At 56.8% G+C, this 23901-nt stretch overlaps 6 protein-coding genes across 6 annotated transcripts; 4 read left to right on the top strand and 2 right to left on the bottom strand.

Annotated features, from left to right (window-relative positions):
- Positions 1 to 155: 155 nt before the first annotated feature.
- On the bottom strand, positions 156 to 4466 carry IKI3 (Elongator complex protein 1; the record flags this gene model as incomplete). The annotated part of the gene is made up of 4 exons (XM_036634790.1): positions 156 to 2161; positions 2210 to 2986; positions 3037 to 3977; positions 4285 to 4466. 4 exons carry the CDS (start codon positions 4464 to 4466, stop codon positions 156 to 158), a joined length of 3906 nt encoding a protein of 1301 aa, XP_036500745.1.
- A 1454-nt stretch (positions 4467 to 5920) lies between these two features.
- Positions 5921 to 7051, top strand: CGCS363_v002940 (uncharacterized protein; the record flags this gene model as incomplete). The annotated part of the gene is made up of 1 exon (XM_036634789.1): positions 5921 to 7051. The coding sequence occupies one exon, from the start codon at positions 5921 to 5923 to the stop codon at positions 7049 to 7051; it is 1131 nt and encodes a 376-aa protein (XP_036500746.1).
- A 7520-nt stretch (positions 7052 to 14571) lies between these two features.
- On the top strand, positions 14572 to 15280 carry mpr1 (Multistep phosphorelay regulator 1; the record flags this gene model as incomplete). The annotated part of the gene is made up of 3 exons (XM_036634788.1): positions 14572 to 14592; positions 14678 to 14850; positions 15022 to 15280. The coding sequence occupies 3 exons, from the start codon at positions 14572 to 14574 to the stop codon at positions 15278 to 15280; spliced, it is 453 nt and encodes a 150-aa protein (XP_036499844.1).
- A 1342-nt stretch (positions 15281 to 16622) lies between these two features.
- On the top strand, positions 16623 to 17348 carry CGCS363_v002938 (Uncharacterized protein; the record flags this gene model as incomplete). The annotated part of the gene is made up of 1 exon (XM_036634787.1): positions 16623 to 17348. One exon carries the CDS (start codon positions 16623 to 16625, stop codon positions 17346 to 17348), a length of 726 nt encoding a protein of 241 aa, XP_036499843.1.
- Positions 17349 to 18508: 1160 nt separating this feature from the next.
- Positions 18509 to 20092, top strand: CGCS363_v002937 (uncharacterized protein; the record flags this gene model as incomplete). The annotated part of the gene is made up of 3 exons (XM_036634786.1): positions 18509 to 19301; positions 19364 to 19573; positions 19632 to 20092. 3 exons carry the CDS (start codon positions 18509 to 18511, stop codon positions 20090 to 20092), a joined length of 1464 nt encoding a protein of 487 aa, XP_036499842.1.
- Positions 20093 to 21495: 1403 nt separating this feature from the next.
- On the bottom strand, positions 21496 to 22007 carry CGCS363_v002936 (uncharacterized protein; the record flags this gene model as incomplete). The annotated part of the gene is made up of 2 exons (XM_036634785.1): positions 21496 to 21585; positions 21843 to 22007. 2 exons carry the CDS (start codon positions 22005 to 22007, stop codon positions 21496 to 21498), a joined length of 255 nt encoding a protein of 84 aa, XP_036499841.1.
- Positions 22008 to 23901: the final 1894 nt, after the last annotated feature.

Below are 23901 nucleotides of genomic sequence, written 5' to 3'. Positions count from 1 at the left end.
GATGTGAGACGTCGGGAAACGGGGCGTTATGTATGAACAAGCAAAGTAAAATCTCAAATGTGCAATATTGTACTTTTAGTAGACCCAAAAAGCCGCGTCTATTTCTGCCAAAGAACTTTTGTGTACATCCCGTCTAAGCTTCTAAACCCCTGAATCTACGATCCCAACAGCGTCAGCTTCTGGAACGCCCCGAGGACGGGCGGTTCGAGCTTCTTCGCCCTCGCGTCGAGATGCTCCTGCAGGACGGCATCCGCCCCGGAGGGAATCCACATCTCCCCGTCGGGACCCATGACGGCCTCGGCCTCGGTCTCCTCCTTGACGTTGAACACCTCCCTGACAGCCGCCTTGCACCCCTCCACGACCTCCGCCATGAGCACCTCCACCGCCCTCGCGCGCTCCGTCATGCCCCGCCGCACCAGCGCGAACACGAGCCTGCCGACCTCGTCCTTGGCCCCGCCCTCGACGCGCTCGACGAGGCGGCGGACGCTGTTGACGAGGTACTCCTCCTCGTACACCGTGCCCTTGCGGCCGCGCGCGCGCTTCTTCTCCTCGCGCTTGCGGTTCTTGCTGGTCGCGCGCGACACCCCCGTGCCGAGCGTGCCCACGCTGCCGTCCTTGCCGGTGTACCGCGTGAACAAGCTCGCGTTGGTGCTCATCCGCGAGCTGGCCGCGACGGAGACGTCGTCGGGAATGTCGCCGTGCCCACCGGGCCGCTCACCCTCGTAGAAGGCCAGCGGGTCCTCGGCCGCCTTCTTGCGGAGCTCCGCCACACGGGGCACCTGCGCGAGGAGCTGCGACTTGCAGTCGGCGAGGAACTCGGTGCTGCTGCTGAGCGCCTCGACGAGGCCGGAGTCGAAGACCGTGGGGAGCAGATCCGGGCGGCGGTCGCGGGCGATGAGGCGGAGGGCCTCGGCGAAGTGGTACCCCTTGCAGAGGCACTTGACCGCCGTCTCCAGGGCGGAGAGGTAGTCTGCGTGGATTGTGGCGGCGGCGGCGTACTCCTTACCCTCCCACAATGCCTCGGCGAGTGTTGATGCGAGTTCTGTGAAGGCGTCCTCTGACGGCGGGGGGGTTTGTTGCTGTGCCGCAAAGAGACACTCGCGCCAGCACGTCACGCCGGCGGCGCGGTAGCAGCTTGTCGCCTTGGAGAAGTTTTGCAGAGTCTCGTAGGCGAGACCTGCGTCGCGGTACTTGGAGTTCGACTCGAGGTGGCTTGCGTACAGGCCGGTGAGGGTCTGGTGGCGCGCCTGGTCGTACCTGTACAAGCCCAAGGCCTCCTGGTAGAGCGAGTGCTTGACGACGTAGTTTTGGAGCTCTTCGAACGCGTCCAGGGCCTTGAGATGGGAAAGAGCCTTGGCTCTGCGGTCGAGGTGGTCGTCGATCTCAAACTTGCGGCGCAGGTCCGGAAGTTTGTGCAGGTTCTGGATAAAGGGGAGGTACTCCCTCGGATCACGCTGAGATTGCTGAGCAACGAGCAGAGCGAGGTCGAGGTTGTACAGGCCCAGTGCGTTATCGTAGAGGCGATTGACGTCGACGAGGAAGCAGATGTGCTCGACGGCGCGCTCGGCGAGCTTCTCGTCCTCTTGCATGAGCTCCGACACAAGGGTAAGTCCGTCGTCGAGGGCTGGTGGGTCCTTGCAGACGTGGGCGGTGATGATGTTCTGGAGGTTTGTAGCCTTCTTGGGAGCCAGGCTCTTGAGGATCGCGTCGCAGATCTTGTTGACCTTGGATTTTGACGATTTTGTGGCGGGCTCTGGCTCTGACGACCTCGGGGAGCGCTTCGTGTCTTTGTACATTGTTTGAGTGACGTCTTCATCCCTCAGTGATGACAGGAAGAGATCAATGTAGCTAATGTCTTTGAGCTGCTCCAGGAAAAGACCAACGTTGGAAAGGAACTGGCTTGGTTGGTGGTCGTAGAGGATGTTCATGTCAACCCGCTGCGTGCGGCAAAAAGCGAAGGCTCTGCCGTAGTTCTTTTCGTCTACAAGTTGCCTGATACCAGCAACGACCATAGCACGGGGGTAGATAGTCTCGAGGTTTCCTCTCGGCATCTGGAGGACCAGATTCATGTTGGTAGGAGTGGCTGTGACCAGACGAGCGCCACGCTCAATGCTTCGGCATCTCTCGTCAATCTCCGGGTCGTCCCCGGGAACCTCCATTTCTGTAGATCGTCAGCAACGGTAGCATTGATCTTACGGCGATGACATACCCTCTGGGTCCACCAAGTGTACAAACTTGAGAAAGTGATTGCTCGTTGTGAAGATAATATGCGCCGGGGTCACGGCGAACGAGGTAACGTTCTTGGCCAGTTGCTTAGAGTTGGCATAGAGGTGACCATTCCTGGTCATGCCCAGAGCCACAGGCCTACCGTTGATGTCCCTGACCTCGCACCATGGAAGCTGGGTTGAAAGCTGTGTCCCAAGCAGCTCAGGGGCTTGCTTACTGGGCAGCCTGTACAGCTTGCCTGAGCGATCCTGAGCGATGGCTTCAACCCCTGAATCGCCTTCGTAGCTGAAGATGGACGACATCGTCTCTGTGGGCTTCAGCTGCGTGGTATTGGTGAGACTCAGCCCCGATGCATTAAGAGCGTAGGTCTCGATCTTGAGACCATCTGCAGATGCCAGGATTTGGCACTCCGTCTTTGACGAGAAGGCCACTTGGAGCGGGACTCCAGCCGCATCAAAGACAACCTTGGCCAGCTCCTTGGGACGTATTGACCTGTCTCCCTTCGTCTGCCACTCAAAGACGTCCAGTCCCTTACGGTGCAGCACCGCCATCAGCGAGTTGCTAGGATCGAACGCGACATCAACGACGCTAGCAGGGAACTCCGGCTCAGCCCATGCCATGGGCGGCGGCACATTCGCCGTCCGGAAAGGGGTCAGCTTGACCGTTTGCCCGTCGATCACGGCAACTGATCCGTGATCGTTCGGGGGGCTCAAGGAGCCGCGGGCCACGGTAAAGATGTACTCAGCAAAGTTCACACCACCTGAGCTATTGTCAACGCCATAAACTTCAGAACCGAAGGGGCCATCATACCTATTGTCGCGGCAGCGAAACGAAGCGGCTTCTCGGGATGCCAAGAAAGCCCTGAAAACTCGGACGCCAATGGCAGTTCCTGCTTGAGATACCAGTGATAGTTGCCCATCGTCCACAGCTGTATCCTGTCTTTCAAGATGACAGCCAGAACGGTCGAGTCAGAGTTCCACTCGAGCCGGATCTTCTCATGCTCGCTCAGGGGTCCATCAGCGTTGCGGAGCGTAAACTGTCCATGCCTCAGACCGTTCCTCTCGAAGAACACGACGTCCGTTTTCTCGGGCAGCCGCTGAATGCCAGCAATCAAGTTGCCCGACGGCCTCCAGCTGAGGCTGCCCTCAAGGTGGTCCACAGGCTCGCTGACACTGTCAAGCACACCCTCGCGCGAGAAGACTCTTACGACTCTCCTCGCGCCGCCAGCGGTCGAGTTGATGGCGACATATGCGCCATCACCCCTCCAGCTGACAGCCGCGCTTCCGTCTTCATTCACACTCGGCAGTCCCTCGTCGACCTTTTCAGGAATCGTCGGGTCACGAAGCGCCTTGGCACCCTTGCCCTGGAACTGCGTCTCCTTCTTGCCCCATCCAACAGAGACATGCTTCGACAGCTTGAGGTCCTCCGCGGTCATCTCGACGTCGGCGATAGGATCGAAAGTCCTGCCCATGAAGACGGCATTCCCCTCCTTAGTCACGACGACGAGCAGCTCCTCGTCAGGGGACCATCCCGCAGCAGCGATGCCGGCGTCAATGGAGCCGACAATCTCAATTTGAACATCGCCAGCGCCGCTGAAGCCATCATCCTCCTGGACCGTGACGATGTCACCCCCCTCGAGGATAATACATGTCGTCAGGGTGTCGCTGAAGTGGTGGATGCTGACAACCCTGTCCGCGGGCAGGTCCGGGCTCGGGCTCGGCGCATCCCAGCTCGCAACGACGTGTGATTTACTGCCAATGCCATGTTAGTCAAAAGTCCGTCACCGCTTCACACACGTGTAGTGCACAGTCCGAAGCCACTCGTAGCCATGTCAGCTTGAACAATCACAGCCACAGCCACATGACCGCCGCCCAAGACCCTGGGGATATAAGTCTAGGAGCTTGGGTGAAATAAACCGTCAAACGATCAACCATCGTGAAACAGGGAAAACCGGTTGTAACGTTAAACATAGAAACAACGCTAAGAAACTAGGTAATGGAGGGTAGGGGGGAAGGGGGCAAGGAGAGGCATAGACAGAGATGAAAAATGGCGCCACACATTTGCTGCTGTTGCTGGTGGTCCGACAGCCTCACCAGCTCAATGGTGGCTTTCGCCTCGGTCGGCCCAGTGGTGCAGAGGACCTCGTCTTTGGCGGGGTCCCAGCATGCCGAGGTGACGGCAGCCGCCGACGGTGACTCTTGCAGCCAGGCGCCGTATCGAATGTTGCGCAGGTTCCGCATATCGTCTTTTCCTCACTCTGGCTCGTGAGTCTCGGCTCTTGTGATTCCTCGGCCGATTGCGGTTATGTCCGCAGTGTCATCGGTGGTGGTGGTGGTCGGGTTGTGAAGCAAGTGAGTGAGTGAGTGAGTCGTTGCGTTCGTGAGTGTGTCCCGCCCACCTCTGGTACTGCAACTTTTTTTTTTTTTTTTTCCTTGACCCCCCTCCGTTGCCTCACTTGCTGAAAATCTCATATGCGCCGTCGCGGCCCATACGCGGGCACACTAAAAGGCCCCTCGCCCTAACATTGGTAGCGCCGCACGCCGTCAGGTACCTGAGTACCTTGGCGGGGCCCAAGCTCGCTGGGCCCTCTGCTTCGGCGGCGGGCGGGCGCTTCAAGCAGCGCGGCGGATTGGGTATCCCGGAATAAGGGGGGCAAGCCCGCCTCCGCCCGCCGCAAGCCACACGCCTCCGCGCTTGCCCACAGCTTCAGTTGAGGATTGCCTCGTCTCTGCTACACTTGTCGTCGTCTCTTCCATGTTTTTTTCTTCTCCTTCCAGATTCTTGTTAGGACGACACACAAAGTAGACTAGCAATCCCAGAGCTGTTCAGCAAGCTCCACGGAGTTTCTCGTAACGGCCATTTCCGATTCATTTTCTTCCATATTGACGGGGGGAAAAAAGGCATAAACTCTGATAAATCATTTGCTTGTTCCATCGTTGTACGGCCACTGCAAAGAGGTAACAGCCGGGCCGCTGCGAGACCCTAAACACCACCTGACAAAACACCGCTTGCATGAACAGCGTCTCGCAACATGGTGCTAGAGTCAGCCCATATCAGAGTGAACAACAGGCGACCAAGGCCTAGAACTACAGCGCAAAGACCTCCGTAACGCGTAGAGAGGTTGCATGACGGGAGGAAGGATATGCAGTACTGCGTAGGGGAGGGGGCCGAAAAAGCAGACCGGCACTCATCCCGCATAGCATTACCCGAGCACATTCGCCAGTCGGCTTGTACCTACGTAATCATGCATCCAATCACCGCCCTCCCCGCAGGACCCGGCCAGCAAATCACAGCCCTGGAAGCCGATCGTCTCCTCCCTCCTCGGCCAAAAGTCTGGCTGCCCCGGATTTTGCCATTAGCGCATGCAAAAAAGCCATGTCCCCGGGCGTAGCTCTCTCTGCTGCAACAGACTGTGCTGTCCCGTCAATGGCCGAGCCGGTCGACTCCCTTTCCATTCCTCAACAAGCTTTCCTGGCGCTTCCCAACCATTTTCCCATATAACCTGAAGCGAAACCACCCGAACTCCTGTCCTGCATATACACATCTGTCACCAGAACCAACGACCCATTTAGACCCTTGCTTTGCGTCTCCCCAGTCGTCATCTGGCTAACCAATTCGCGTCCACTCATCCATACTTTTACACAACCTACCTTACCTGCCAGACGACAGGCCTGATACGAAGCAGCACCAGAAAATGGAGGAGGCATATAAGCAGTACGCGAATCAGGCGCGTCGGAAGAACCGCTCCAGCACAAACCTGAACCACCTCTCTCTCGCCCCCTTCACCTCGAGGCTGCCGATGCAAGACGACGATGCCCTGCCCGACCACCTCACCTCGCCAGCCCACAGCACCTCCTATCTGCAGGGCAAATCCGCACCCACGACGCCGGGCCTTCTGACCCGCTCACCCGCTCGCTCAAACTCCCACGTCCGCCGCGCCTCCGTACCGCACGCCGAGCTCACCAAGAGCAAGTCCGCAACGCACCTGGCCCCCGCCGCCAACGACCGCAAAGCCCACTACCGAAAGTCCGTCTCGGGCACCACATCTCCTACTGTCCGCCGCCGCAAGGATGACTTCTCCGCCAGAGACCCCAATGACAGCGATTGGCTTCTGCGGACTGGCGCACTCATCAGCAACGAGAGCCGCGAGTTCAAGGGCCAGGCGTGGCTGGTGTCGAGAGAGAGCTCCACGAGCTTGACTGGCATAAGGGACGCGGAAGACGAGGCTTTCGAGAGGGAATTGGCTCGCGAGCGGGAGCTGGCTAGTCGTCGCGGCAGCCGGCGTGGCAGCCTTGCAGATATGGACGGAGCTTACACCCATTCCGCACGTCCGAGTCGTCCTGGAAGTCGGTCAGCTAGCAGGGCGGGCACCAGAAGCCAGATGTTGACTCCCATGGAGCGACACTCTGACGAAGGATATTTCCCCCGTCACCATGATAGTGACGAGCTTGTCCCAGGACCCGATTTTGTCAATCTGGACGAGAAGCTCGAAGCCTTCGACTTTGACACGACTCAAGATGACGAAGCTGCCGTCCGGAGACTTGTCAAGGGGGAGAGGGCTGGTGCCGCTTCGTGGGTGGGAAATATCCTGGGATGGCCGCTGTTCGCGGTTGAAGAAAATGAGGAAGAGTCGGACGACGAAGACATGGACGGGGATTTTGGACATGAAATCGACGAGGCGCAAGAGCTCCGCTCGTGGTCAGCACGGCATTTTGAGGGCGTGCCCAACGCCCCGGAAGAGCGGATTCCGCCCCCAAAGGCTAACGAGGGTGGTTGGCAGGATGCGGCATGGTTGCTCAGTGTGGCCACCAAAGTCTTATTGTAAGTGGACAATGGTACGGCGGTAGAGGGGAGGGAAAAAAAAATAGGTGTCTCCACGAAAAGAATGCCTGCCAAGGGGCCTTTCGGCCGCCCTTTGGGAGAACGGTGATGTGGGTATCACGACAGCCCTAGCAGTTGGCAGGACTGGGAGCATCACCGTTAGACTATTTGAGAACCCCGGCAGCCGAATCTGCAGGGTATGTTTGTTAATGTTTACTGGGCCCCACGTTACGTTTTTGCCGGATCCTTCCAAAAGTTGAATGTACCGCGAGAAGCAATATTTACCGCGTCTCGGAGCCATCTGCTCATGGGCCATGTTGTCTGCCCCTCGTCACTCGGGAATGCTGCTGCTGCCCACGTCCCCTCCCTAATGGTTCCTCGTGCAGATTGCGGCGCAAACATTCCTTCTTCCATGATCGGCGCTGCGAGATGGAATCAATAGCACCCTTCTCGTAGAAGAACCACCTGCCTGTTTCAGTAGAAAAGACATGTACAACCTCAGCTGCGAAGTTGAACGAAGCTCGCTCTTCGTCCTTCCGGCCAAGAGCCTATAAACCACGTGATCACTTACACCAGCAGGCGGAGCTGGTGACGTCTGGTCCGTTTTCAGCCGTATCAACCACGGCCTTGAGAATGCTGCCCGTCAAAATATCCGGCCGGGCAGAATGTTTGCTTTTCTTCGGGCGTCTAGAAAATAATAGAGAAAAAGTCTAATGCGAAACGGCGGCTCTCGACCAACGGAAAGATGCAGATTTCATCTGAACCATCGTCTCGAAGCCCCAGGGGGCCATGATAGCCGGCCAAGCCGGCGCAGGGAGGCTACTCGCACGGCAGGATCAAAAAAACAGGTTTTGGGAGTGTCACCTCGCACTTGCATGCAGCGTCGGCGGGAACCTCGTGTTGTCCGCGCAGACTGCCTCGAGAGACGGTGAAGGACACAGTCGGGGAGGAGCAGGTCGCCTCGCGATCGCCCAATACCTGTCGCTCGTGTGAACCACGCCCGTGGATCAACGTTTCCGCCGCGATATCGTACCGTCTGGCCGTTCCGCAGACCACGGTTTCCAAAGTTGCTTGACCGATATATGCCCCTTGTCATTCGGACGGATGCCGACCGCCAGAGTGGAGCCAGGATTCAGCCGTAAAGCGGGGGGCGAGTGAGCATGAATTTACTGCGTACAACAGACAAATCGGCTCCGGCTGTCATCTGGTGTCCACCCGCGATGAGATCTGGAGGCCAGCAGAGGTTTGCTTTAACATCCCTCAGAACTTACAGTAAGCTTTGTGATTCCGAGCCGCATGCTCCCCGAATGAAACTCGTCGGTTATTGTCACAGGCAGGCTCTTGTAATGCTCAGACTCTGAACGCGCTAACGCCTTCGTCATGGAATCCATTGTTCAAGGTCATGAATACCGGAGCCAATCCTCTGGCTTAGGCCTCGCGCCAAAGCTCTGAAGAAGCTGGTGGTAAAGATGTCACCGTACATTAGCCATTGGCTGTGCGATATCGAGCTTTCCTCCACTGATGCGACGATCGAGGTTTGACGAGAAAGAGTCAAAGAAGCTGTCACTTCGGTAATTCTTCTTCACCTCGTTTCTGGCTCCCTTCCTTACTGAGCCGTACTGCCATCCTAGCGGACTTGGCGCATGCGTGACACCCAAGTTCAGCCGAACCAATCATCAGACGAATCGAAGCGGCTGCGCTCCCGTCCTGTTGTTCACAGAACGTCGAAAATGCTCTGGAAGGTGCGGAGCGATATGTCTTGGATCCCAGAGCATGAGCGAGCGGGCGACTAAGATGGGCCTGGTGGTGGTGGTGGTGGGACCGACGAAGCCCGTGGAGATGAAGTCCTCAGTTAGCGGCATGCCGATTTCCGGCCTACCGCATCTGTAACCCGACCGTCAGGAGTGGATCTCCGTAAAACACGGAGCCCGCCACGTTACGGTCCCGCCCTGCCGGATTCTTTGGCGTTGGTGAGGCCGCAGAGTTACCTAGCTTCGAGCGGCTGAGCTCCAGCATGAACTAGGAGAGACCACGCCCATAGTCCGAAGCCGCCGAATCACCGGAACAGGTCTCTGTCGCCAGAAACTCTTCTCTCCGCCACACTGGACTCGCAATCAGCCAGACGAGAGCCGCGAGAATGCGGCGGCGACGGCGGCAGGCTGTGAGGTGGTGGTGGTTAGAGGCAGCCGTCGGCGTGGACCACAGACGGTTCTGACCCAAAACGGAAGCGTCCAGCAGCCAATACACCCTGGTCCTTGCATAGCCTGCGGTGCGACCCACCGATGACGTTCAGGCGCGTTATGACGTCTGGGAAGAAACTAACTCCAACCCCCCAGAGTGCATATGCAAGGAGCCCCACCTCACTACCAGTTAACCACCTCGACGGAACCCCATCACGGAGAGCATGGTGGACAACACCACCACACCGGCCACACGAAATTCCTTTTTTTCCTTTGCTGAAAAGAATCTGGAAGTGGGGTGTCAACCGTCGGCCGAGAGAGTCTAGCCTCCATCGACGAGCTCCAACGAGTTGATTCTGCAGCGGTGTGGGACGGTATTTCACCAAGCTTTCCCTGTCGACTGTACTGCGCCGGTGGCATTGGGTGGCATGTCAGCATGGCCAAGCGTCTTGAATCAGGAACGGATCGTCGAAAGGCCTTTGGGGACGGGGTTAGGACCCTGCATTCCGCCGCTGCTGGCCCATCCAGTTGCCTCTTTTTCGCTCCCCGATCTCTGCCTCCCGCGGCTGCCCTTAACTTGGCTTCGACCCCTCCTACCATGTCTGGGGCTTCCTATCGGTGTGGAGTGGTGAACCATTGGCATCGTGAGTTTCCAGACGCAATAGTTGAGCAAGTATCGTCAATTTGCCACAGCTCCAGCGAGGGTCTTTGATGGGTGACTGGAGTGTATCGAGACATTGCCTATGGATCGTCCAATTTGCGCCCGTACTCCGTTGACTGGCCTCGTCTGCTAGTCAGGGGCTGGCTGAAGGAGGGGTTTGACTGACGGGGCCAGTGACGACCAACTCCTGGAGCTATGGCTGGGAATCGGACCTCAGAGCTCACTTACTGAGTACTGGCTTTGCTTTTCCGACGCAATCTCTAGGAAGGTTGCGTAGCCTTGCGCCAAATCTGCCGTCACGTCACTCTTGATAGGACGTGGCAGAGAAGAGGCCGATAAAAATTCAATAAACGACCGGCAGTAGGCGAAACAAAAGGTAAACCTCAAGATGAGACGGAAGTGAGATTCAAAGTCGGTGAGTGCCCGCTTGGAAGCAAGTAGAGACCAAGCTGCGCCAGGTTGCCGAGAGGAAGTCGAAGGAAGGCAGCGGAAGATGCTGATCATAACCTATTCATGACTGCGGCGCGAGAGATGCTATCTAGCTTGCCATGCAGGGCGGCGCTTTCGCATCGTCCAGGATCCTGGCGACCGGGCACAGTCGCAAGGAGGGCCCGGCAGACGGAGGGGTAGGTAGCGTGGTTGTCCTGTGTCGGTGCTCAGACTTACTGTATGTGTCCGTAAGGCAGAATGGATATCCTCAACCAGAGGACGGAACCACGTTCGGTCTAGAAGGTTTCCGAGGGAGGGGGAAAACGACGGCGGGTAGGTAACAGCGGTGCGTGTCTATCAGCTGTGGTGCTGTCGGTCAAATGACAAGTGATCCGGCGTGTTCGGATTGAATCCTGACAGCTGGAGGCGCTGAACCAGGCGCTGTCATGACGCGAACCTGGTTTATTTCCTGCGAAAGTTGGTAAGTGTGGGAACTGTCAATGGTCTAGACTCTGTAATAGAGCGCCGAGAACGCCCGTGGTAAGACGTTGTGAGAACGTGCGTGGTTGATCAGGGCTGATCGTCGGGACTCACCTACTGGTGCGAATGCGGTCGACGTACGGATATTGCATGGAGAAAAGAAATCAGAGGCCGGCAGAGGTAGCCGGGACGCAAGTGACAGAAAGCCAAGAGTTGGAGGGAGGGGCCGGGTACTTGTAGGAGTTGCACTGTGAATGGATTTGCTTCTTTTCCTCATTTGATAACACAAAAGAGCTCGCGATTGTGGAAGAGAAGACCATTTCAGACGGATCCAAAGGTACCTTAGGGAAGGAAGGCACGGGCGAGCTGCAGGACTGTCAAGGTCGGAAGAGCCTCACCTTAAACTTGAGGCAGGCAGATAGGAAGGCAGGTTGGTTGGTTCCTTCCGTTTAGCTACTTACGGCGTACTTCACGGTCGTCGGTGAAGAAGAAGATTCCCCCTCAGGACAGGCGTGCCTTGTCCCGGCGGGTTACATAGGGCGTCCCTAGCTCATGGACGAGTGACCAGAGATGCTGCATCGAAGGAAGACAATGACACGATGAGCCCCGTACGTAGGGGGATGCCAGACGCGTTAAAGGTGCTAGCAGGCTCTGCCCCAGCAGTATTCGGTTACCTTATCCACCTTGGGTTCCTTGCCTTAGTTGGGCTGCAGCAGCGGCAGGCTAAGAAGGTGCCTGCTTGAATGCTTGGCCCGAGGGGTAAGGTACTCGTCGTTCAGATACTCCCGTCTCCCGTAGCTCGGTACCTAAGATACGGCGGTCACTTCAGTCGCAGCTATTCTTCCTGTCGTCAAAGTGATTGCATGCTGCTAGCTGCTGCGTCTGTTGTGTGTTGACGGAGGCGCCCGGACGGACCCTGAAAGACAAGGGCTATGAGTGATGCAGCTCTGGCGACGCTTCCATCAGTTTATTAAGTATGAGGTCAGGTCGGCGCGCCTAGAACTCGTGCGGTGGATATCCAGCCTCCTCCTTCCCTCTCGTACATACGGCGGTAGCTCCCAGCTCCCAGCTCCCAGCAGCATCAAGCTCCCTCCCAGTCCAGCATCTCCCAACCCGAGTTCTGGCGGCCGCCAGACCTCGCGGCGCACTGGCTGGGTCATCGCTGCCTTCCGTACGGTGATGCTCGACTCGCTATTTCGTCCGCCTTGCTTTTTGGCTTTGAGTTCCTCTGGTATATCTCGTCTCAACCAGTCTGGATTCTCCTTTTAAGCCAGGACAGCGTCTCTGTGATCTAAACGGATGCGGTCGAGGACGTTGGTTACACTTTCCTGCTGCTTACTCTGCTGTACTCCCCCGTCAATCTGCAGTGCAGTGACCAGCGTCAAGTGTACATGCCCTGCCTGTGTCCGCCGACTTTCTTGTCAGCGGTTCTCGTCTCCATACCTACCTTAGTATTTGAGCCACCACCTTACTCACTACCGTTCAAACTTCGCACCACCTCCTGCCGCAGCGTTCCTCCAACCAACAACGAGGGAGAGACACGAAAAAAAAAGACAGCAACCGCATCCGCCAACATTCCTACCTCCCGACCTACTTACGCCGTACTTTCCTTACCCAGGTACCTTGCCTACATCCATACATTGCCTACCTACTCACGCCCACTAAGGTACCACATACCTTACCCGGACGAAGGCCCTGCAGAAAAAGGTGACCCAATCCCGCCGTATCATCGCTTGACCCTGACTTTCGTGCCCCCCGCTCCTTCCCCCCTCCACTCCTTCGTCACCACGACCCCTCCACCGTCCGCCCCTCCTCTTGGGCAGTACAACGTCTGCCCGCAGCAACGTCCCACGCAGGCCTTGCAGTAACATTTCCGGCATCAGTAAGGGTCGTCCGCTGCCGCAAGAGCAGGGGAAGAAGCAGAAGCAGAAGCACCGCAACCAGGACCAGGACAAGGACAAGGACCAAAACTACCACAGCATCAGCATCGGCATCAGTAGTTGCAGCAGCAGCAGCAGCGCGCTTCCTCTCCAGACCCGTCGGCTCTCAAGGCTTGTCTTCCGGCTTAGTTGGACTCGTGAGCCTGTCTCACTGAACTTCACCTCAACTCACCGTACCTACTTTACCGACGCATCTCAGTTGCTCACATTGTCCTCACCTGGCGCCTGACACCTGGCGCACGTTTCCCAGCCGGAAGGTAAGGTCGCACGCATCTCTGCCTGCCCCCTCAGCACCCAGCACCTGCACCTGCAACTGCAACTGCAGCAGCTCCCAACCAAAATCGCGCTAGGGATCACTCCCAGATTTGCCCTTGGCCTTTTTGAGAGATCATCTCCCCTCCTCTCGTGCCCCGGTCCTACTGCCCCGGCCGTCACGCCTTCCGCTTCTAATCAGCCGTCCAGGGCCCTCTCGACCCTGGCGTCTGGTGTACCTTTTATTTTACCTCAATTCAGGCGCTCAACGGCACTCGCTCAACCCGCCTGCCCATTCACCTCTCACCTCTCACCTCCCAGTGACCTTGACCTTGATCCTCATCTTCGTCCTGGAGGTGAGGGTGGCTGCCGCAACTGGATACCCTAGACGACGCTTCTTATTGCTCTTGTCGTCGTCGCGTGCCGTATTGCTGCACTTGACATTTCGGGAGATTTCTCTTTTGTCAACCCTGAACGCTTCTTTTTTTGCCCGCCTCCCTGATACACATCATAGTCACCTCACCCTCGCCCGCATACTTCTTACATCACTTCTTCAACCTCACCTAACAGCCGCATCTCTCAGGTTCCTTCACCTTAATTCAGCTGCAACCTCCTCGCGCATAAGCAAAAGCCGAAGACGAACTACAAACCCTGCCGCTACTTGATCTTCCTTTTCCAGAAGGTACAGTCCTGTCCTCTCCCGTCGTGGGCCGTCTCGCTCCTAACCCAGCAAGTCCAGGTACTTCGCAGTCACCAACGCAACCCCACCACGCAGTTCTTCCCCTCCAAAAAGTCCACCTACCCACATCACTCACTGCATCCCCCGCCGAAAAATTATTAGACACCTCGGAAGCCCTACCTGCCTTTTTGCCTACCTTACACCTTGCCTCGCCTTACCTTAGCAGAGCAGACAAACTCGTCTTATATGCGCACCCGACCAGAATCGGACCCGACTTCCAGCTTACCCTTTCCTACTCTAGCTCGCCCAAACAACTGCTCGCTGTATCCAATCCTCACTCCCGGACCCTATTCATCGTTCATCTGTAAGTAATTTGTCGTGCCCTTCTCTCCCGCTTTCGCTTGCTTCTGCGGCGGCTGTTTTGCCTCTGCGTTGTCCCCTTCCTCCCCTCCATCCGAATACCCACACTCAGCTGCACATGCCCTTGTTGCGGTATATCTCATTCATCATCACCCGCAGCTCCAACAATCATTGATGCTGCTTTCCCTTACCCGGCACAAAAGAAACCAAATCATACCCAGCATTACCCTTCCTCGCCTCCAGGGACCGGGCGCAGATATTCCCAAGCTTTGATTCCCATCCCGCAATCCACATCACACCACACACATCTATCCATCGTGGGATCCACCCTTGGACTGAACCTCCTTGCTTGCCTCGGGCTCTCTAACCAAATCTTCGCTTCAGTAGCTCCTCCGTGTCTCCGTGCTGCCACCAGTCACACTTGAGTGTCACTCTCGGTCACTCTTACCCCTCTAGAGCCTTTATCCGCTCTGTTGTCAACTCCTGCCTGATCACCAAACAAAAAAAGAAACCAGTCTAACAAAATAAACACAAATCGCCAAAATGCCTGCCTCTGAGGACAAAGTACGTGAGCAACCATCAAAGAAAAATATGTTGTGGTCATGCGGCGGTTTGGACTGTGAGGGCTAACGTGGGGTGTTGGGCACAGAGCGATGACGGTCCCCTCAGCACCACCGACTTTGGCGACGCGATTGACTCGGTCACCTTCGGTCAGATCCTGGAGATGGATGACAGCGAGGATGATCGCGAATTCAGCCAGTCAATCGTCTTTGGCTTCTTCGAGCAAGCAGAAGAAACTTTTGAGTCGATGGACTCGGCTCTGTGAGTCGCATCATCACCGCCCGCCCTCACCTTTTGCCCCCCACTACCCATCCTTTCCCCCTCTTCTTCGTTTAGCCCCCTCTTACCCGCGGCCCAACGGTTTTCCGTGGGCCTTGGGCTGGTCCAAATATGCTCCTGGACAGCGCTGACTCTCATCTCTTGTCAATGCAGAGAGGAAAAGGACCTCGAGAAGTTGTCGCAATTGGGTCACTTCCTCAAGGGCTCATCGGCCACGCTCGGCCTCGTCAAGGTTAGAGACAGTTGCGAGAAGATCCAGCGTTACGGCAAGAAGGAGAACGAGGATGGCACCCCGGAGAAGGATGAGGAGCTGTGCCTGGAACGCATTACCGAGACGCTCAAGGCGCTCAAGACGGAGTACGAGGACGCCGAGAAGGTTCTAAAGAAGTTCTACAACACCACCGACGCCTAAAGCCGACGTACGACTCCCAACGACGTCGCGCTCCATGTCGCGGAATCAGCCGCACCGTCTCCAGCATTAGAAACGATGGCTGCGACGACGGCAAGGACGTGGAACAAAAGGGACGGTCTTGCCCTTCCCGAAGAGACCTACAGCTCTTCAACCCATCTTGGACCTTGGATGCTTTGCTCACGAACCTACTTCTCCTCATACCCCTCCCCTACGTTTACGTTTCTGAATCATGAAGAAAAAAAATGGAATTTTTGCATGGAAACCTGGACTTGATCTGCGCGGAAGGCCCTCAACACTGCTGGGGGCAGCCGAAAGAATAGTCGGATGGCCGAGGTAGTCTACTGGAACAACAAGAAGGTTCTAAATACCTGTTCCCTGGGTTGTTCCATCTGCGCCTACTATAGTCCCCAATCAACAGCATGCATATTGCGGTCTTTACCACTTCTGCGGATAGATGGGCAGCAGCATAACCTGTGTTTTGATAGGCAATGCAAGGCCTTTTGGCCGATATCAATAGGCCGTCATCCACGCAGACAATCAAGATGCGTTATGAAAATCTCCAACTAGTTCAAGCACGAAAGAAGTTCAAACCGAAAAAAAGGAATCCCATTGACATCTTTTTGTTGGCATTAGACAGTATTAGACATATCAGGTTTGAATATTGATTGCTTCGCCAGAGCCCTAGCCACAGGGGTTTCGCTGACAACAGGCTTCCATCCCGAGTTCCAAGTGCGGGCAGCGGGGAACCCGCCAAAATTCTCCCGAGCGTCACCTTTCAGCCTTGACCGGACTGACATCATCGCGAGCTGTGACGAAGCCCAGGCGAAAGATCGACAAATTGACGCCATAGCCTGATTCTGGTACGTCTCGACGTCTCTCCAAACTTATGGGGCCCTTCCGAGCGGTCGGTTCTGTGGCTGTGCGGCTTTGGGGGAGACAGCTGCCTCCCCAGGCCCAGCGGCCAGCCTACCGGCCGAGTTTCTCTGTCTTTTGCTATGGCAACTACCGTTCCCACAGATCGTGATCTCTTGTTTCCCCGGGAGTCGCAGATGGAAACTGCACGGTCGACTAGGGACGCCAGTCTTCGGCCCGGGCCGTCGGGAGGCTCTTGCTGTCTCCGTTGACGGACCCTCGATTCTATACTTTGTCACTTTCTCTAACGTGGTTAGCAGATTCCGGACATCATCTACGCAAAAGCCCATGAGCATCGTTGGATCGGTCATACGGTTCTGAGTCGTCCAACTACGCAAGGCAGTCAACGTTGCACCGAAACCTGGAAAGAGTCTCTCAGACGCTAAGATCATAGTCATACTCCCTGACCACATCGGCCTCGGCATTCGCAATGCCTCCTCGACCTCCTCCACGCACTTCACCCACGCACTTCCTGTGCATACCCCTCGTCACCGCCTCTTCCCGGCCCCAGCTGTCGAAAAGCCTGGCATCCTTTAAAGCAGATGTCACTAGCCCAGACAGCTTCGCCATCCCTTCAGACGCCGTCCGTCCCCTCGGCACCCTCCACCTCACCCTCGGTGTAATGAGCTTCCCCAAGAACGAAGGCGTCGAGAAGGCCGTCGAAGTACTTCACTCGCTGAAGCCGCGAGAGATGCTATCAACCGTCAAGCCCCTATCCTCCATAACCCCCTTGGCCGGGCCAGCCTCCTCGACCCCTGAGAAGCCTCTCTCCCTCACCCTCCGCGGTCTCCATTCCATCCAGCCCGCTCAGAAAGCCACGGTCCTGTACGCGCCGCCGATCGACCCCGACGGTGTCTTCCGTGGCTTTTGCGAGAAGCTGAGGGGAGTCTTCCAGGAGTCCGAGGTGATGGACAAGGAAGACCGGCCGTTGCTATTGCACGCCACCATCGTGAACACCATCTACGTCAAGGGTGGCAGGGGCAAGAAGGGGTCGAGGATGACCATCGATGCGAGAGATATACTTGACCGGTACGATGACTACGTGTGGATGGAGGACGTGCCGGTGGAAAAGATTGCCATCTGTCGTATGGGGGCCAAGCAGATTGAGGGTGTAGACGATCAGGAATACGAGGTTGAGGCAGAGATCGACTTTTAGGGACGAGATATGGTTCTGGACGAATGTCTAGAGAGGATACCTCCTCGACTAGCTATATGCCGAACGGACTCATATGAGGAGAAGCACCCGAGTTGAACTAGTCATAGACGGGGTACTTCAGGCAAACTGATATCGCCATGTCGGCGCCATCAGGTCCCATTGCAGAAGCAGGGTGCCTTGGGGCAGCATCGGCAGTATTACACCAGATTCGACCTCTATTTCTAACGCTATGTAGACACAGTTCGAGATATGCTGCAAGTGAAGCTCACGTTTAATACCCAAATGGAGGGAGTGAGTGCCCAAGACCGAGCCAAAACACATGATTCCTTTATGTAACCTTGGCAAGGTAACAAACACCGCTTCCAGGCAAGGTAGGAAGACCTGAGAGTAGCATCATTTCCACTGCCAGGGCAATATACCTACTGTAAAATCTTCTCATCTCGGCCCCTGCCATTGTCCCTCCATGTCTCTCTGTGGTGCTTCAGATGAACCGCCAGGATCTTCCAAAGGAGATTGCAGTGAAGCTGCAGGGGTCTGAATGGACGCGCATCACCACAGGGCTCCCTAGGCCACCTAACCGCACCGCCAGCCCCCACGACTGTCAGCCCCAAGCACGCGGCCACAAGCCGCCGGGCCGCTAAAAATACGGCCCCGGCAGGGTCCAGTCACGGCGGGCTCTACCTGGGTTATAGACACTGGAGCCCCCAACTCAGCGAGCATCCCCGCTCTCGCCCCCAACACGACGGACGAATACGTATGCCCCCCCGTCAAGGTCTGCCTTACCTAAACCTACTGTGTAGCGACCTCCGCCGGTTGCTTGCGACGACACTCTCCAGCTCAGCTCAGCTCAGCCCGACACGAGAGACAGAGGGATACACAGAGTGAGATCTCTCCTCTCTCGCCATTTAAGAGGGCAGGCGCCAGACGACTTTTGCCTCCTGCAGGCACCCGACGAAGTTCTCCTCCCCTCAACCATCGTGGCCGCTCTCCCCTCCCCCCACCTCTAGGCAACAAACGAAAGCTCCAAGCGGGGGGATAGAGAGACCATCCTCCTCCCCCTCCATCGCGAACTCCCCCGCCCTTCGACTTCCTACACAACATGCAGCAGCACCGCATCCGAAGCCGCATGCTCCTCCTCCCCCTTCTGTCCCGCCGTTCCCATGACGAAAGATAAGAAGCTGCTCCAGATGTCCGACAAGCGCCGCCCCGGCGGCAGTGTCAGCAATACGAGCAGCGGCAGTAATACCGGGAGCGGTAGCAGCAACAACACCACGGGAGGCTCGACTGCTGGATCGAAAGGAGGATCGAACACACACTCGCTACACACGACGAGCTCGCGGAGCCCCGGCTCAGGCGCCGCGGCGAGCATCATCGCGCCGCCGCCCCGCGCACACCATGCGCCCACGAGCTCAGCTGTGCCCGACGAGGGCAGCAGCTCCCGCGAGTCAGGGAAAGATGCAAAGGATAAGGAGTCCAGGTCAACAAAAGATACCCCCAGCACAGGAAGCGCTGTCAACACCGGCAGCGGTAGCAGCAGCAGCAGCAGTACGACATTGCTCAAGGACAAGGATGCTCGTATAGCGAAGCTCGAGCGCGAGCTCGAGATAATGGAGCAAGAGTTCACGAGGGAACTCGACAAGCTCTCCCAGGCCGAGAGCGAAACGGCGGTCTATTGGCAGGCGAAGCACAGCGAGCTGAACGAGCAGTTCCTGCGAGCCGACGCGGATCTCAGGATACTGAGGCAAGAGGCTGAGCACCGCGACGCGGACCGCGACGCCTTGCGACGAGAGGTCGGGGAGCTGAGGGCGCAGGTCAGGGGGCTGAAGGAGTTTGTGAGCACGAGCACGCGGACGAACGGGCAGACGTCCGACGAGGTCTTTTGTGAGGGGATGATGAGGTTAGGCAACGGCTTGCAGAACTGGATCATTGTCCACTTTCGGAGGGCGAAACTAGGTGTGTTTCTTTCCACTTTGGAAGCCATGCAGCTTGAGAGCGTGTAGACTGATCCAGCGCAGATGTTGCTGCCGCCAGCGAGGAGATCCGCGACGAGCTGGGGCGTTTAGTACCCATGTACGCGGACCTGGAGACATCGGCGAAGGTGCACATGCTGCAGTCCATCGTGTCGCGGATTCTCATGGATGTCATCTTCGAGAACTGCTTCTTCGGGTTGCCCAAAGAGCAGGCGGACAAATTCAGGGCGATGGAGGAGACCTTGTCAAGCTACGGTTTGTCACTTGCCGCTGGCCGGATCCATCCAACGAGGTGCTGACAAAAGAGCTTTAGTGGATGACGCGGAAGCACTCAACAACTGGCGGTCCTCGACGCTGGCGCTTTTCCAGCGCGAGGCGGAGACGAAGATGCAGGCAGAAACAGCGGAATCGACAGACGGCGTCATCGCCCGCGTAAACGGCATCCTCGACGCCGTCACCGACGCCAAGGCCACCGAAGCCCGCGACACGGCCCTCCGGACCCTAGTCGGCAGCGCGGTGGACCTGTCGCGGCAGCTCGCGGTCCAAAAAGCCGTCTTCCGGATCCACATGCCCGACATCGTCCCGGACCAGGAGACCAAGTTCGACCCCGCAACCATGGAGGACATTGGCGGGGAGGACGAGGAAGCTCTCGCGGGGCGCAACATTTCCTGCGTCACCTTCCCCGGCGTCATCAAGCGCGGGGACGAGAACGGCGGGCACATGCAATACCAGAATATCATTGCCAAGGCTAGGGTACTTTGTAGTCCCGAATGATGATGAAGAAGCTGTAGCCACCCACCATCCCTTTTGGCGTATATCGTCCAATCCTCCTCCATAATGATGATGATACTCATGGCCCACGTTTACGCACCGACGCCCATGACAGAAAGTGCACATTTGTAGCCCGTCTGCCGTTATCATCCTTGCCCTCCTCTATCAGTCTTGGCCGCCGGCGAATACCCCCTCCACAACTAGCATTCATATGACGACTTACCGCTTCTTTCCCCCTTGTCTCCCGCCGCGGCCTAAGCCGACGCCGTTGCCGCATTTCGTATCCCATCCATCACCAACTCACAGCTTCCCAAGCACCCATGGGCGGATGGGATAACAACCCCGGTATGGCCGACCAATCGACGCGGGTTCCCACCCCAAGAGACATGCAGCGCCAGCGACCTGCAGCTCCCACGCCCGAATCCACAAGAACCAGTGTGGGGCGGGGTTGGTGGTAGAGACGGATCTCCCTCTTCTCTCCCTACGGCACCACCTCACCTGCTATGGAAGTCAATCTGGATCCTTCCCCCGACTGCTCACCAGTGGAGGGGGAGGATGAAAGAGGAAGGATTGTGCGGCTCTGCAACAATGCAGAGCGATGCTTCCGGGTCTATGGCACCCCCCAAAGCTTGCAGGCTCTTCGCGTCACCTACCACGTTGTGCCCAGGGCGACTGCAGCACCTGATACTCGTGGGTTTTCAGGTGAGAGTTAGCCATGCGATTCCAACCGCCAGTGAAGGCAGAAACTATTGGAATCCGACGCCTAAAAAAAGACAAATTTTCGAGCCACGTTCGCTCATGGAAGGGATTCCCTTGGTTCGATGTTAGCAATTCGACCCCTTTTTTTCAATCATTGCTCCAGAGTCTGTGAGGGAGACTTCTCCCGGCGTTCCGTCATGTATCACCGCAGGCGCCGCGCAGCAGCTCGCTTGCTCTGTTACTACCAACAAACCCCCGCTCTGCCTGTCTCTCTTTCCACCCTGGCAACTGCCCATACACGTGTACACCGCATAGTGGGTGGCTCACGCAACTATTCTCCTGGACCAATTCGGCCAAGATGCCCTTGACGAGAGCTCGGGCGACCCCCGTGCGGGTTTCTCTGTACAACATCAAGGGACTGTGCATTCGGAGATCCTTAGCCCTATGCTGTCACAAGTGCAGCTGATCGGACGGCAGCTCCGAAGGTCCATTGACCGTCCACAAGATCGTCGATCTTTCTGCGGCGGGCACAAGCTCGGAGACGACATCAGACCGAGACGAACACCTTCCTTGAAGACGATCGCGGACCAAGGCCAAAGCTATGTCTGCTGACATTCATCTTTCGACATTGGTGAGTCAACGATACCGGCCGTGGGAGCTGATGCTGGCTTCGAGGGTGGTGTGGATAGCCAGCTAGTCCGCTGCTGCTATCCGTCCCGAAGGGTGAGGGTTCGTGCCGATGGCCATGGTTCGCATCCGGAAGGCCGCCGGCGAGGGGGTTGCAAGCCGCTTAGGTCCTTGGTGCACGTAAGATTCCAGCCCATAAAGACTGACGCGTAACGGAAATCCAACAACGCAGAGAAGAGGAGACTTCCTCCCTCTTTTCCTCGTTCCTTTCTCTCCATTATTGTTGAGCTGGATCGTTCAGGAGCTAACCCTCATCTGCCCGTTGAAAGCTGGAACTTTGTTGTAGGGATCGAAGTGCAGGCACTTGGCTGCAGCATCCATCCCCTGTGAACATCCACTTCAGTCTTCCGGCATACTCCCCACCCACCCAGCTTGAATACCATCCTCTCTCGTCTTCGTGTCTCTCGTTGTCTCTTCTGTCGTCGCATTTTCGCCTGTTGCGTCGACCCTCGGAGGTGAGACTCGTTGGCTTCCATATTGTATGGATGGAGTTAGTGAGCTCCTCGCCAGTTCCCTTCTGAAGGCGTAACATATCTGACGTTGTACAAGGCTCATCTCGTCAGCGACAGCAAACATTCGTTTTACTTCAGCGTTGATCCAACCTTTTCACCATGGAGAGACACAATTTCGGATACGGGTATCCGTATCCCTCCGCAGATCGTGAATCTACTCCTCGCTACGTTCCTCGAGCAGGGTCCACGTCCGTGACGTCTTCCACTTCTTGGCAGTCCAGCTCTGGCGGCAGCAACGATAGCGGCTATACCTATTCATCGGGATCTTCTGGACAATACAACAGTCATCGCATACCCGACAGCTACTCTGTATCGACTGCTCCGTCGAGCTTCACGGCGCTGAGCACTATGCAGCAGCAATTCAATGGGCAAACGACAGCCATATCAAGCCCACGCCGGCTTGGTTGTGAATTCAAAGCCTGGACGGGCTGTCAGCGGTCGTTCGGGCTTGAAGAGGACGAAATTGGCCAGTGGATACGCCATGTCGAGGATGACCATCTTGGGCGAAATTACCCAAGTCGTTGTATTTGCTGGTTCTGCGATGATGTCGAATTCCGCACCGAACTGCCCCATGATCCCGGCATGAACTTCGAGTACAGGATGAAGCACATCGCAGACCACGTCTTGGAAGGGTTCCATTTCGAGAACAGGAGACCCGACTTCCACTTCCTTGACCATGTGTACAGCATAGGACTGATATCGCCTGAGGCATTCGCGCTAGCCAAAGGGCAGAGTGAAGGGCCGGCAGCACCACCGGGTGTGCATCCGTCAGGCTTCAGACCAGCGGCGCGACAAGCAAGGCCCGAATCAGTGGTGTACGTGTCGAACAGTAGTCGGCGACGACAGAGAGATACCCGGCGTCATGCCTAAGAGGTATGTCGAACGTCTGGTGGCCAGTCTCGTTGTTCCGGGATGTGGGTAGGTGCGCTTGCTTGGATCTCGGAGCGGGCCGGTGTCGATCACTGAGCGGGGGGAGCCGGCAGTCTCCCGATTTGTCTGTCTTTGGAGGCGTTGGTGCGAACCACAGTTCGTCTGGTTTCCTTTCGGTTGATAAGCTTTTCCATTCCTCATCATCTCGTCACGCTGCACAAGGCACTTCGTGCACCTCGGACGAAGGCAGTTGCAGAGGCCCTCGGGCCTTCCTGCCTGTCTGACTGCCCTCTATGATGAATACTCAGTCTTGTATACCTAGAGCCTGAAGACCTCCGCGAGGCCACAGAGGAGGACGCGTGCACCAAGGCAAGGCACAGGCTAGGTGTAAGGCTGACTGGTGGTGATCCCGAGCGATGGGCGAGAGCGAGGTCGAGAGCGAAGTCGAGCAGCAGGGGACTCCCTCGGTGTTCTGGAGGAGATGACCCCTCTTCCGGTGTGCCGAGGGCCACGAGGGTTCGAATTCGCGATGGCCACGCTTTCCTTTGTGAGATGCTTAGTACAAGTTTGGGCGAGTAAGTTATGGGTTCAGGACGTTTTTGTTTCGCGTGAAATTGGAGGACATGCGTCGTTCGTTGGGGAGGATCATGTGCTTCCCTGGTAGGCAACAACGTGCACAAGGACCTTTCTCTACCGCATTCACTGCAGGGGTTTCTCTTTCCGGCTTCGTCTATGCTTTTGGGGAAAGAAGGAAGGTGGCCGCTCTCCACTTTGGTCAGCGCAACCTCGGATGATAACAGACATACATAGGAACCAGACCTTCCATAGCACAACGTTGACGACAACAAGTTTATGATGAAGATTTTGCATGACTGTGCTACAGGTTTTCTTGACTGCTCAGGCATCAGGCTTGAGCAAGAGGTGTCCACATGTCACTTTATGTGTTGTGTCGGTTTGCCCAACACTCCCGATCACTTCGCCTTGCTGTGAATCTTTCGCCAGGAGCCAATTATCGCTGCAGCTAGATTTTCGATGGAGTCTCCC

Source organism: Colletotrichum siamense (genome assembly GCF_013390195.1).
Source record: "Colletotrichum siamense strain Cg363 chromosome Unknown KSG_Cg363_contig02, whole genome shotgun sequence".
Taxonomy (NCBI): Eukaryota; Fungi; Ascomycota; class Sordariomycetes; order Glomerellales; family Glomerellaceae; genus Colletotrichum; species Colletotrichum siamense.
This window is presented reverse-complemented; position numbering and strand designations above follow the sequence as displayed.